At 45.8% G+C, this 13,073-nt stretch overlaps 1 protein-coding gene across 4 annotated transcripts in view; it reads left to right on the top strand.

Annotated features, from left to right (window-relative positions):
• Positions 1-13,073, top strand: part of arid1ab (AT-rich interactive domain 1Ab) — a 113,219-nt gene that overhangs the window by 62,393 nt on the left and 37,753 nt on the right. For all 4 annotated transcript variants that reach the window (XM_080442823.1, XM_080442822.1, XM_080442821.1 and 1 more), the window contains exons 5-7: positions 8,900-9,149; positions 10,207-10,296; positions 10,980-11,150. In XM_080442823.1, coding sequence (XP_080298949.1) covers positions 8,900-9,149; positions 10,207-10,296; positions 10,980-11,150 — 511 coding nt within the window. The remainder of the gene's footprint in view (positions 1-8,899; positions 9,150-10,206; positions 10,297-10,979; positions 11,151-13,073) is intronic.

The raw sequence follows: 13,073 nt of genomic DNA, 5'->3' as shown, positions 1-13,073 counted from the left end.
AGATAAGAGCAGACTCAGCATCGCTATGCTGCTAGAGGCGGAGGTGGGGGTGGGGTGGGGTGGGGGGTTTGGGGAGGGGGGTCGGAGAGGGAAGGACGGTGGTGGGATGTAAAACCTCTGTGGAAAGTGCAAAAGGGAAGAAAATGCACTTGATCTTCAAGCATAAAAGAGAGCAGAGATGGCTTTTCCCATGACCCGTGCCTTTTTTTTCCTTTTTTTATATCAAACGTTCAAAGCTCTGCTCGAACCAGTGTCGGTGAACGGTGTCTGCCATCGTATAAGCACAAACACACCGTAGGGGGGGGGGGGGGGATGAAGAAGGCCACGCCGTCGCCGCGCCGGGCAAACAACCCACCAAACAACCCACCAAACAACCCCACCAACCAATGACCGGGGCCTTTTTTTCAAGGGTTTTCCACTGTCTAGTAATTGTTCTCAGTGAAAGGTTGTGTGCGTGCACGTGTGTGGCTGTGTGCTCGCGAGTCCTGTTTGTGTGTGTGTGTGTGTGTGTCTTGTTTCCCCGGAGGCTTTTAGTGTGTAATTAAAGTGGTGGCAGCATGCGCGGGGAGGGAGGGAGGGAGGGAGGCGCGGGGTGGGTGGGGGGGGGTCTTTTGGTTGTGCGCACAGTGCTTCCTGTAACAATGACGTGCTTGCTCTTTGTAGTAGCTGACTGCGCTGTGACCCCAGCCAGGCGCGCGCGCGCACACACACACACACACACACACACACACACACACACACACACACACACACACACACACACACACACACACACACACACACACACACACACAGGAGACCAGAGAGAACACACAGAGAGAGAGAGAGATAGTATGGGTGGAGGGAGGGAGAGAGAGAGGGCGTCTGCTCTAATGTGTCAACCCACGTGGAGCACCGGTAACCATGGCAGCCCCCAAGACGCGGCAGGCTTTCTTTTTCTTTTTTTTCTCCTTTTTTTATGCCGTCAACCCCCATATCCCCCCTCCCCCCACTCCCCCCTCCTCCCCCCCCGGCCGTCACCTCAACCGGAGAGAGGATGAGAGAGCATGTGTGTGCAAGTATGCATGTCTGTGTGCAGCCACACTGAGCTTTGTATATTGTGTTTAGAGCGTGCGTGCGCTTGTGTGTGTGTGCGTGTGCGTGTGTGCGTGCAAGGCCTGAGAACAGGAAGCCTGCCAGGCGGTGGGTGAGAGCCCGAGGCTGAGAGAAAGAGAGGGAGGGAGAGAGAGAGACACACACACGCTTGTTTTATTACTATGCTAGTGAGGACATCAACATTTTAAGACGGCATTGCAAATGGCTGAAAAATGGCTAATCTTTCGGTTTTAAACTAAGTTTAAAATAGGGAAAACTCTTGACCCCCTAAACATCACCTCCCAACTGTCTAATCCTAAACCCAACCTGAATATTTTCATTATTGGAAAAAGTCTAACTTCACAAATCCTATTTTTTAAACCATAAAACAAACATGACTCCTGTTGAGGACCAAGGAAAATTGTCCTCACAATGTCTTAATTTCTCCAATTTGACTATACTTTTGGTCCTCACAAGTATAGTAATACAAGCGCACACACACACACACACACACATACTGTACACACACACACACACACGCACGCGGAGTGGGTCAGGGAGAGTGTGTGACTGCGTGTTGAACCCTCGCACCCTCCGCACGCTGCCAGCGGTCCAGATCGCGTTACACACAGCTTGGCCCGGGAGGGTCACAGACATTCCAGATAGGTTTCATTATCTCGGAGCGGGGCCGATAAGGGCAAAACGCTGGCCGCTCGCTCGCTGCCCGCCCGCCTGCCACCTCCGTTTCCTCGTGGAAGGAAGGAAGGGGGGGGGGGGGGGGGGTGGGGTTGGGGGGAGAGGAATCGTTCTCTGGACTGCCTGCCCGCCCGTCCGTCCGCTAGCTCGCTTGGCAGACTAATGGCCCTGGCTGGCTTGATTGATTCAGTGAAGTAATCTGCAAATGGAATACATTAAGAGGAGAGGAGATGACTCAGACAGAACCCAACAGACACACACACATGCACAGGAACCCCAACGGAACATTATTACAGCCCCGAACCATGTATCTGTCTGGCCCGATACATAGCGCTCATTATTTGTGACTGTTTTTTTTTTTACCACATCGGTATCGGCGGTTATGCAGGGGCCGATGTGTCCTGCTTTTTTTTTAACCACGTTTAAACCCCATAGCGGATTCCCTCAGGGCTCTTATCCCATTTAGACCTGAGGTTGATTTCTTAAAAAGCGCACTACATATCTATAGCAAAAACTAAAATGACACAAATGCTGATTTTTCCAGGTCTAAATGGGCTATGCTAGTGTCTTTTCAGTTTTCTGTTATTGTGGGGAAAGCTTTCGCAAGAAAATAGCAGATCAACAAGCTCACGTTAGTCGTGTTCGGCTGCGTTGTGACCGTTTCGATCGGCTATTTTCTTGCGAAAGCTTTCCCCACAATACGGATGCCCGTTCCTGCTGAAAATGTATGAAGGTTTTCTAAACATTTAAAAGTGTTTTTGAAGGTTTTTGAAGAGTGTAAGTTAAATGTTCTCAGAGGGCAACTTTAATCAAAGCTACGTTTTTTTAATTAGAAAACGTTGCACTTTTTGGACAAAAACGTTGGTAAATTGATGGCCTAGGACAGTGCAGGCACCATGGACCCCCTCAGAGGTCATTGAGGGGGTTCCAAATGGACCCTTACAGGTCTGTAACGCTGGAGAGTTATGGGGGTCCTTTTTTTGTTTGGTTATCAATTGTTTTTATTCATTATATCACAAAAACAATACAATTGTGCCAGCATAACATAGTATACATGGATGCCTCGTGAATACAAACTAAACAAAAACAAGATACATATACATACAACACAACACACACACCCAACATAAAACTTAACACACACAAAAAAACATGACTGCATGACTTCATTTATAGTGGAATAAAGTTGGGATTACTAAGGTATTTTTAATCCCCTCCAAAAACATCCACCCCAAACATTTTTATTTCAACATTTATCGCTGCAAATCTAAGCCAAATAATCGAATCCTTTTTTCCTTGGTTTACTTACAGTTGCATTCTGGTTCTTGCAAGCTACAGACGCTGAAGTTCCATGTTATAGGGAGTGCTGGGGAGCACAAAATGGCCGCCGTATAGAGAAACATGGTGCTACTAGACACACACACACACACACACCCCCACATACACACACACACACACACACACACACACACACACACACACACACACACACACACACACACACACACACACAGCTGCAGTCTCTCTCTCTCTCTCTCTCTCTCACACTGCCTGCACAACATAAACACTTAAACAGGCCTTGCTGTCTCGTGTGTGCACGAGAACGCACATAACAGTGTGTTTATGTGCATGCTTGCCATATCGGACTATGTATTATTTTAATGTAATTAGTGCACCCCCCCACCCCATCACTTCAGTACACACACACACACACACACACACACACACACACACACACACACACACACACACATGTCGTGCCATACTTGTGAGGACATAAAACGTTACACAAATTATCATTTTTAAATCTAAAGCCTGAGTTATACTTGCTTACACAACAGAAAAAGAGCCAATCTATAAGCTCACAAGGTGTCGCGCTGCAACATGTTGTGAGCTTATAGATTCGGTGCACGATACCAACACTAGAGACTATGTACAAATCAGGCATAACTCCCAACACTAACCCCTAAACCTAGCCTCTAAATGTCTTAAAACTAACCTGTTTTTATAAGCCAAACTCTTAAAAATGGACCTCACAATGTCTATTTCTCACATTCTACTTATACTTGTGGGGATATTTGGCCCTCACAAGTACAGTGATACACACGCACACACACACACACACACACACACACACACACACACACACACACACACACACACACACACACACACACACACACACACACACACACACACACACAGTTCCAACGCAGTCGTTCCGTCTCTCTATCCCTCTTCCCTCTCTGATCATCATCCTCTGTCATTTGCCTTCTGTGATAACTGGAGGAAGTTGAATAGCAAGAGCTACACCCCCTCTCCTGCTGCCCTTCTCTCTCTCTCTCGCTCTATCTCTCTCTCTTACTCTCTCGCTCTCTCTCTCGCTCTCTCTCTCTCTCTGAGCAGTGTGAGTGTGCAGTCAGCAGAACTGGCTTCAGCTCGCTGGTGCTGTGCAGTATTGAGCTGGGAAAAATCAATGACTGCAGAGTGGGAGTAGGCAGGACTCTGTATGTGTGTGTGTGTGTGTGTGTGTGTGTGTTCATATTGCTATACTTGTGGGACAAAATGTCCCCAGAATTATAGTAGAATTTGAGAAACGGACATTTTCCTGGTTTCTCACAAGAGAAACGGTCGTTTTGTGGTTAAAAACATATTTTTTTAGTGATAGGTTTAGAATTATAGGACAAGATTCCGGTCAGGGGTTATGGTTAGAATTCGACAGTTAAGACGTTAGGTTTAGGGGGTTAACGTTGTACTTATGCCTGGTTTATACTTGGGTTTCCGTGTCGGTGTCCATGCACCGGAAAATAGCCGATCTTCAAAGATCTTGAAGATCTGCAATTTTTCGGCTACTTTTCAGCTATCTTCAGCTGTTTTCAATGCTGTCCTTTAATTTTTAATGTCCTCGCAAGTGTAGTAATACAAACCTCTGCGTACGCGCGCGTGTATGTGTGTGTGCGCGTGTGTGCGACTGTGTGTGTGTGTGTGCATGGAGCTTCTGCCCATCCAGGCTGAGGGGGCTTGTCAGTTCTCAGATATTTACAGAATGTTAAGAGCTCCTGTTCTGTGCAAACGCTGCTGCACACTAATGGAGCGGTGTACTGTACCTCCATGCTGCCTGCCTGCTGCCTTTTGAAAGCTTTGATTTCCTTCATCATAACAATAATGCAAAGAACCTCAACCTGTTTCGTGGGGCACAGGGAATTAAACAAATTAATCGAGAAGCAGTTTTTGAAAAAAATATGTATTGTCTCTGTCGGGTGGACGTACAAAACTGTTACTTTTCAGGATTAAAAAAATAAATAAAAATCCAAAGTAGCAGATCTACAATCCATATATCAGCAAACCGACATGAATGAATTTTTTTTTACATTTTTTTCAAAAACACTTCAAACACATCATTGGCACGTTGCGCCATAGCGGTAAAACACATGAAACACGTCAATGGCACTCAATGAGTTAATAATCAACTAAATCGATTTGTCTGATTAACCACTTAACCCTGTATTATGCTTACAATGCTGGGGACGCCTTATGAGCTTGTAGATCTGCTGTTACACAGCCTTTTTACAACAAAAACGCAATCGATGGAAACGTTTGAAACAACTGTGACATGGATTCGGAGTCCTATCGCCCAGCCTTACTATTTCATCTGGTTCTGGTCTCAGACTCTTAGTCCTATAACCAGTGGTGAAAGTAACATTGTACTTAAGTACAGTACTTGAGTACATTTACTCAAGTACTGTACTTGAGTAAGTACAATGTTGAGGTGTTTTTACTTTACCGGAGTATTTCCAATTTCCAATACTTTTACTTCTACTCCACTACATCTCAGTGGCAAATATTATGTTTTTACTTCACTGCACTTATTTGAAAACTTTAGTTACAAGTTACTTTGTAGATTTTGATTATTATTACAAAATATACATTAACCACTTCAGCCCTACAGTATATGCATTTTGGCCATTTGAAAATAGCCGATCTACAACATTCTGCATGATGGGTATTTTTACTTTTGTATTTTAAGTATATTTTGAAACCAATACTTTTGTACTTTTACTCAAGTAAATTTTGGATTCCGGACAGAGTATTTCTACATTGCAGTATTGATACTTTTACCTAAGTAAAAAATGTGAGTGCTTTTTCCACCACTGCTTATATACTGTACAGTATATAGAGTTCTATTGCAATGGTTCTCCTGGGCTGACCTCCTGCTGAGTTGAGAACTCCCGGGCATCAACTCCAATCAGGGATTGACCTTTGACCCCCCCCCAGTCCAGTTCTCTGGCCCGGGGAGGCAGGGAGTAAGGGGGGGGGGGTTAGCCTGTGTGTGTGTGTGTGTGTGTGTCTGAGACAGGGCCGCCACGCTCTGATCTGTGAAGCATGGTGCGTCGCGAGGGCGAAGCAGAGAGGCTCATTGTGGCGGTCAGCCCTCGGAGCGGAGCGGGCCGACCCTTCTATCAGATGACTGGTCTTGTGATGTCTGTGCTCTGCTGCCCGGGGGGGGGGGGGTCAGCTGACCAGGCGGGGGCTGCTGGCTGGCTAGCTTTGGCTGGCTGGCTTCTATGGTTGATGTTTGAGAAGGAATGCCGCCATGCTTTTTACTTAATTTGCTTTTCTTTTCTTTTTTTTTCAGCCAACAGGTCAGCGCTCTCCCTTCCCCAAATCATCCCTTTTCCTCTCCTCTCCGTCTGTCTGTCTGTCTTCCTCCCTGTCTGTCTGTGTCTCTCTCTGTCTCTCTCTGTGTCTCTCTATCCCTCTCTCACTGTGTTCTGTGGCGTCTGTCTGTCTGTCTGTCTGTCTGTCTGTCTGTCTGTCTTCTGTATGTCAGTGTCTCTCTGTCTGTCAGTGTCTCTCTGTGTTCTGTGGCCTATGTTTCTCTCTTTTTCTCTCTCTCCGTCTCTGTCTGTGTCTCTTTCTTTCTGTCTCTGTCTGTGTCTGTTTATCTCTCTCTCTCTCTCTGTCTCTGTCTCTGTCTCAGTCTGTGTCTCTTTCTTTATCTCTCTCTCTCCCTCTCTCTCTCGCTGTGTTCTGTGGCCTATGTCTCTCTCTGTCTCTCTCTCTCTCTCTGCCCCTATCTCTGTGTGTCTCTCTTTATCTCTCCCTCCCTCTCTCTCGCTGTGCTCTGTGGCCTCTCTCTCTCTCTGTATATTTATCTCTCTGTCACTCACTGGCTTTCCTCTCTCGCTGTGCTCTGTGGCCCCTCCCATCCCCAGTCATCTCCAAGATTGGTTCCCTCGTGTTTTCTATAGCGACACACATCTCTCTCTCTCTCTCTCTCTGTGTGAGTGTGTGTGGGGGCAGGTCGGCGGGGCTCTGTGCTGCCAGTCGACGGGGAGATGAGGGGGAGGAGGGGAGGGGTGTATGGATGCGGTGGGGTGGGGGGGGATGGGGAGGTTGTCTGAATCAGCGTTCTCCTCCTGTCGCTCCCTCTGGGGTTCCTCCATCAGGTCATGTCCCAAAAATAGCAACGGGCGCCGTTTCAAGTGCAAAAAAAAAGAAGCGCCGGCTTTCGGGGGGCTGCAGCCAGCCCTGCCTTGCCTTGCCTTGCCTGCCTGCCAGTGTGAGATTTTCTATGGGAAATAGTTGGCAACCTTCCAACGAGCCCCCCCTCCTCCTCCCCCCCCCTTATCCTCCTCCTCCTCCCTCCATTTTTTTCTCTCTCTTCCTTCTCTCCTGCGATGTGATTGGCAGTTTGAGCGTGCATGGCTGAGTGAGCAGGCATGCAAGCACATGGGCACCACGTGATTGGCGGCCCGGCGTGTACACACACTTTTTACCTTCCTCCCAAATACTGTTCCTTCATGTGGATAAGCGTCGCTGTCGGGTTGGTTAAAACCTCTTACAGTATGTCCAATTTACTGTTCGGTTTAACAGGATTTAAATACAAAAACAGAAGACATACGATGTCGAAACACGTCGCACTTTGAACTTGTAGATCTGCCATTTTTGCTACTTTTGTGTGACACTGTAGTGTGACGAATGTGCACCTCATGTCTAATCTCATGCACATACCTGCCGCTATGTGGACCGACCAATGTGTTACCATTTTGTGTATATATGTAGATGTTTCCTGCCTGCTCTCCCTCTCCGACTGTCTTTATGTCTGTCTGTCTGGCTGTCTTGGTGCCTTGCTCGTTGGCACGGCCAACAACAAGCAAACGCCCTCTCCTCGGCTCGGTACCGTCGTGGTCGCCACATGGCACCGGCTCGCCGCCCGTGAGGGCCCCGCCGCCAATTATATTTTTAACGGGTCTCTCCCCAGACGCCAACAGTTTTTGTGTCGTTTTCATCCTGCCACCAACCACCACTGTCCTGCCTGCCTGCCTGTGTGAGAAAAGCCCTGAGAGCCTCTTGCTGAGATGGATGACACACCAACCTTATTAATGTGACTCTGCCTGGTGGCGTGGCCGTTTGTTGTTTATCCCGAGGTCTGCGGCGCTGCATGCACACACCCCCTCCCCTCCACTGTACGCTCAAAGCGTCCCGCGTTAATCGCACAGGATTGATGACCCGCTTTAGGGTGCCTTTTGTCTTGTCTGAGCGATGGAGACCGCTTCGTTCCCGTCGCGTTTGAAACCGATCGCTTTTTCTTTCTTTTTTTTCCGCCCAGGGATGAGACTCCTTCGTCTCGATGCTCTCACTGTTAACTGGGTATCGCTTTCCGTGAGATCTATGCCGGAGCTTCTCCAGGGGTCCTCGACAGGGTTTCCTGGGGGCTCCTCCCAGCAAAATGAGGAACAATTGAAACACTTCGGCCCTAATCTATTGGAAATGAGACGATCTACCACATCATGACGCGTTGTGAACAATGCAACTTCTTCTCTGTCGGGTGACATAATAGGCTCTATGCACAGCAGCCATATTGGAAGGAAATGATACTAATGAAGGCTCTGTTCCATTTCGTGTAGCACAGTGGTGAGACAACAATACCCTGACTCTGTTTGACCAGAATGAAACAGAGCCTTAATTAGTATCAGTGGTAACACCTGTGAAGGAAGTAAGAAGAGGCCCAGTTTATTTCCAATATGGCTGCTGTGCATAGAGCCTATTATTTTGAGAACCAACTGATTTATACGTTCTTAGAGTGCCTGGTGCTTAACCCGTCTCTCTCTCCTGTGTTTTCCAGGACCTGTCCGGCTCCATCGACGACCTGCCCACGGGCACGGAGGGCGCCCTGAGTCCGGGCGTCAGCACCTCGGGGGTGTCCAGCAGCCAAGGGGAGCAGAGCAACCCTGCGCAGTCGCCCTTCTCCCCGCACACCTCGCCCCACCTTTCGGGCATCCGCGGCGGGCCCTCGCCCTCGCCCGTGGGCTCCCCCGCCAGCGTCACGGGGCCCCCCTCCCGCACGGGCCCCCTGTCCCCAGCTGCCGTGCCAGGTAAGAAGGAACCGTCTGCATTGCAACGAACAGGATTGATTGATTACTTTATCCTTGGTCCTTGAAATTACAAAGTTTGAGAACCACAGGTATTGTAATTGTATAGCGGACGTGAAGTCCACATACCAGCTCTGACAGTGTGACCAGTTCCGAATGTGATGGAAGGTGATAAGAAGCGGCTTGCCAGCTCCTCATGCATTGAAGGAGGCATGAGCTCAGTTCTGGGCTCTCCCTAGGCTGGCAGAGGGAGAGTAGCACCCAGGATTACGTAGGCAATTGGCTCTGGGTGAAAATATGGGTTACAATATCGTGGGATAATTTTTTTTTGCAAATGTGATGGAACCGATTCTGGTTCCTCAGTGTTGGTTCCGGATGCCAACCCTAATTGTGTGCTTGTCGATCGGCTATTTTCGGTGCGCGACACTGTTGCACAAAAGATGCATAAATCCATCACCATTCACTCTTCTGACTCTTCTCACCAAAAAACTTAGTTGTGGTTTGAAATACTTTTTAAAGCCACCACGGCGGCCAAGCAGACTATCTTACACTATTGTATTTACTAGTATTGTTATTACTTGCATACAGTATGCTTGTATATCCCTCTTCTGTCTCTCTCTTTCTCTCCTTCTCCTTCAGCTTTTTAATAAAAATAAAATAAATGTTCAGATGGGATACCAATCTCATTAATTCAGGAGAGAGTACCCATTTATCAGCTTCAATTTTATAGTGTTCCGATTCCAATTGTGTCAGCTCATTTCTTTGTTTCATTACTTTCTGATGTTTTCACTTGTTTCCTGTATGAGTTCTCTCTTCTGATTGGATGAATCGGTTGGTATCCTGACCTGAGACTTTATGAGACCTCTGTTACTGAACAAACACTCACACACAGCTATTTAACACTTATTTTTACCCCAAAAAAAGTAATCCTTTACAGCAATAAGATGTATGCTCTGAGCATCCAGTCGCGTTCAGAATTAAAACGTGAAATGGAAAAGATAAAGGCTCAGAACCGGTTCTAGGTGGATAGTGACAAATTCCTGGTGTTAATCGTCCGCAGGTAATCAGATGCCTCCCAGGCCGCCCAGCGTCCAATCAGATGGCATCATGCACTCGTCCATGAACCAATCAGCCATGGGTCAGGAAAGGGGTGAGTACGCTCCCACAGATGGTTGGGGAGGGTAGGGGCACAACCTGGCGCTCGGAAAGTGGGGGTTGACAAAGTTCAACTCCCAGGTGTGTGTGTGTGTGTGTGTGTGTGTGTGTGTGTGTGTGTGTGACCTTCCCTCTCTAGGCAGTTACTTTGAAGCAGAAGTTTGTTCTTATTGAAATACATATTCAGATACTCAAATAGTAAAGAGGACAGGGCACTTGGTTAAGCAGCTTGTCTTTTAGCCACATGAACCATAGCGTACCTATTCTGGGGGCAAACATTTCACCGAAAATATCCGACACAAGCGTTTTCGTTTGAAAAACATTTTCGGTGAAGATATAAGGTGTAGATTGGTGAAAGGGAGGGGGCCTAGTATAGACCCCTGAGGTCTATACTACTATGTATAATGTTTAAATGTAGGACAAAAACGGATAATGGACAACTTTTTGAAATGTAAATACTGGTCCATATCTACACAACAATATCCTTTTATTTTTTCATAGAATTATATGGAAATTGACTTAAAAAGCTGACCTTACAGGTAGCAGACCTTACCGGTAGCAGTATGGTGAGGAAGTGTTAAATATCTAGCATTGAAAACCAGATATATTTGCAATCCAGAATGTTTTATTATCTGTTGTACCCTTGTCTAATTGCTTTGTCCCCCCCGCTCCCCTCAGTGTACATGCGGAACCCCCAGATGCCACCTTACGGGTCCCCGGGTCAGCCTGGCTCCGCCTTATCTCCACGCCAGTCTTCGGGAGGCCAGATGCATGCTGGGATGGGTCCCTACCCTCAGAACAACTCCATGGGCAACTATGGCCCCCAGGGGGCGCAGTACGGCCCACAAGGTGAGAGAAGGGAAACGTGGTGTAGAGGGAAAACCGCTCAGTGCCGGGGAAGTTACTCAGGAAGACTATTATTATATTATTATTACTCATTTTAGAAAGTAATAATATTACATAACGTATTACTCGGTATCAACTATAACTACTGTAGTTACATGCTACATTATTTTAGCTACCCCATAATTTAGCGAGAGGGTGCATGCTTAAAAATAAGTAATAATATATACAGTAATATATCCCTTAGTAACTAGCAGTGGTGGAAAATACAGTAAAATTACTTAAGCACTGTACTTAAGTACAATTTTGAGGATTTTTTACTTTACTGGAGTATTTCCAATTTTGTACACGTTTACTTCTACTCCACTACATCTCAGAGGCAAATATTATACTTTTACTCCACTACAGTTATTTAAAAAACTTTAGTTACTAGTTACTTTGTAGATTTGGATTATTAATACAAAACATACATTAACCCCTTCAGCCCTATTTAAACTTTGGCTATTTGCGACGCGTTGTGAGCTTGTAGATCTGCTATTTTCAAAAGATTTTTTATACATTTGAAACCCATGAAATGGGACATTCTGCATAATGAGTACTTTTACTTTTGGTACTTTAAGTACATTTTGATGCCTATACTTTTACTCAAGTGAATTTTGAACACCGGACCTTTACTTGTCACAGAGTATTCCTGCATTGCAGTATTGACACTTTTACTTAAGTAAAACATTTTCTGGTAACTAGTTTGTTATACCACTGGAGCGGGTGCAGTTGAAAGACAGTTCCCCTACAAAACAACATCCACCATAAAATAAACCAGACATTCGTAGCGTGCTCCGCTCTGCTCTCGTCGTCAACATTAGAAATTATACAAATATATTTCTGCTTTTGAATGAATTAACAGATGTTGTTCTGTGACGGTGGCAAGAGTTCCGCTGCTAGCCCAGATTTTAGAGAGGCTTTGAAGATAGCTCTTTTTTTCTTCTCTTTATGTATATTTATGAAAGATTTTCACTTTGAAGTTGAAGTCGAGGAGAGTGTCGCGGGGCTTTGAAGACAGTCGGCGCTAATAGTCATCAGAGCCAAACAACATGGCGGTCCCAGACAAAAAACCCAGCCTTGCTAGGATGCTTGTCAGCAGTGGTGGAAAGTAACTAAGTACGTGTACTTGAGTACTGTACTTAAGTACAATTTTGAGGAATTTTTACTTTACTGGAGCATTTCCATTTTCCTATAATTTTACTTCTACTCCACTACATCTCAGAGACAAATATTGTACTTTTACTCCACTGCAATTATTTGAATACTTTAGTTACTAGTTACTTAGTATATTTTGATTATTATTACAAAACATACATTAACCACTTCGATGTAAACTTTGGCTATTTGAAAATAGCCCATCTACAAGCTCACAGTGAGCTCACAGTGAGCTTGTAGATCTGCTATTTTCAAAAGCCTTTTACACATTTTAGACGGGACATTCGGCATAACTAGTACTTTTACTTTTGGTACTTTTAAGTACAATTTGATGCCAAAACGTTTGTACTTTTTTACTGTACATTTTGAATTCCGGACTTTAACTTGTAACAAAGTATTTCTACATTGCAATAATGATACTTTTACTTAAGTAAACAATTTGAGTACTTTTCCCACCACTGCTTGTCAGAACAGGAAGCTCTGTGCTGTAGGTAAATTTAGAAGCAGGGCGCTGAAACCCTCATCCAATTTGGTGGTGTTGATTGTGTGTGCCAAGACTGTAGCAACTGTGACATTACTTAGTTTCTACACTGAATTGCGTTTTGAGTTGAAATAAAAAGAGGCTGATAATGCAGACCCACTATGGGTTCATTCATCTGCTACTTTAAAGGGATAGTTCACCCCCAAAATTACGATTTACACACCCCATGGAGACTTGAATTCATGGAGAAT

This window comes from Gymnoscopelus braueri, assembly GCF_963280865.1.
Source record: "Gymnoscopelus braueri genome assembly, chromosome: 11".
Taxonomy (NCBI): Eukaryota; Metazoa; Chordata; class Actinopteri; order Myctophiformes; family Myctophidae; genus Gymnoscopelus; species Gymnoscopelus braueri.
This window is presented reverse-complemented; position numbering and strand designations above follow the sequence as displayed.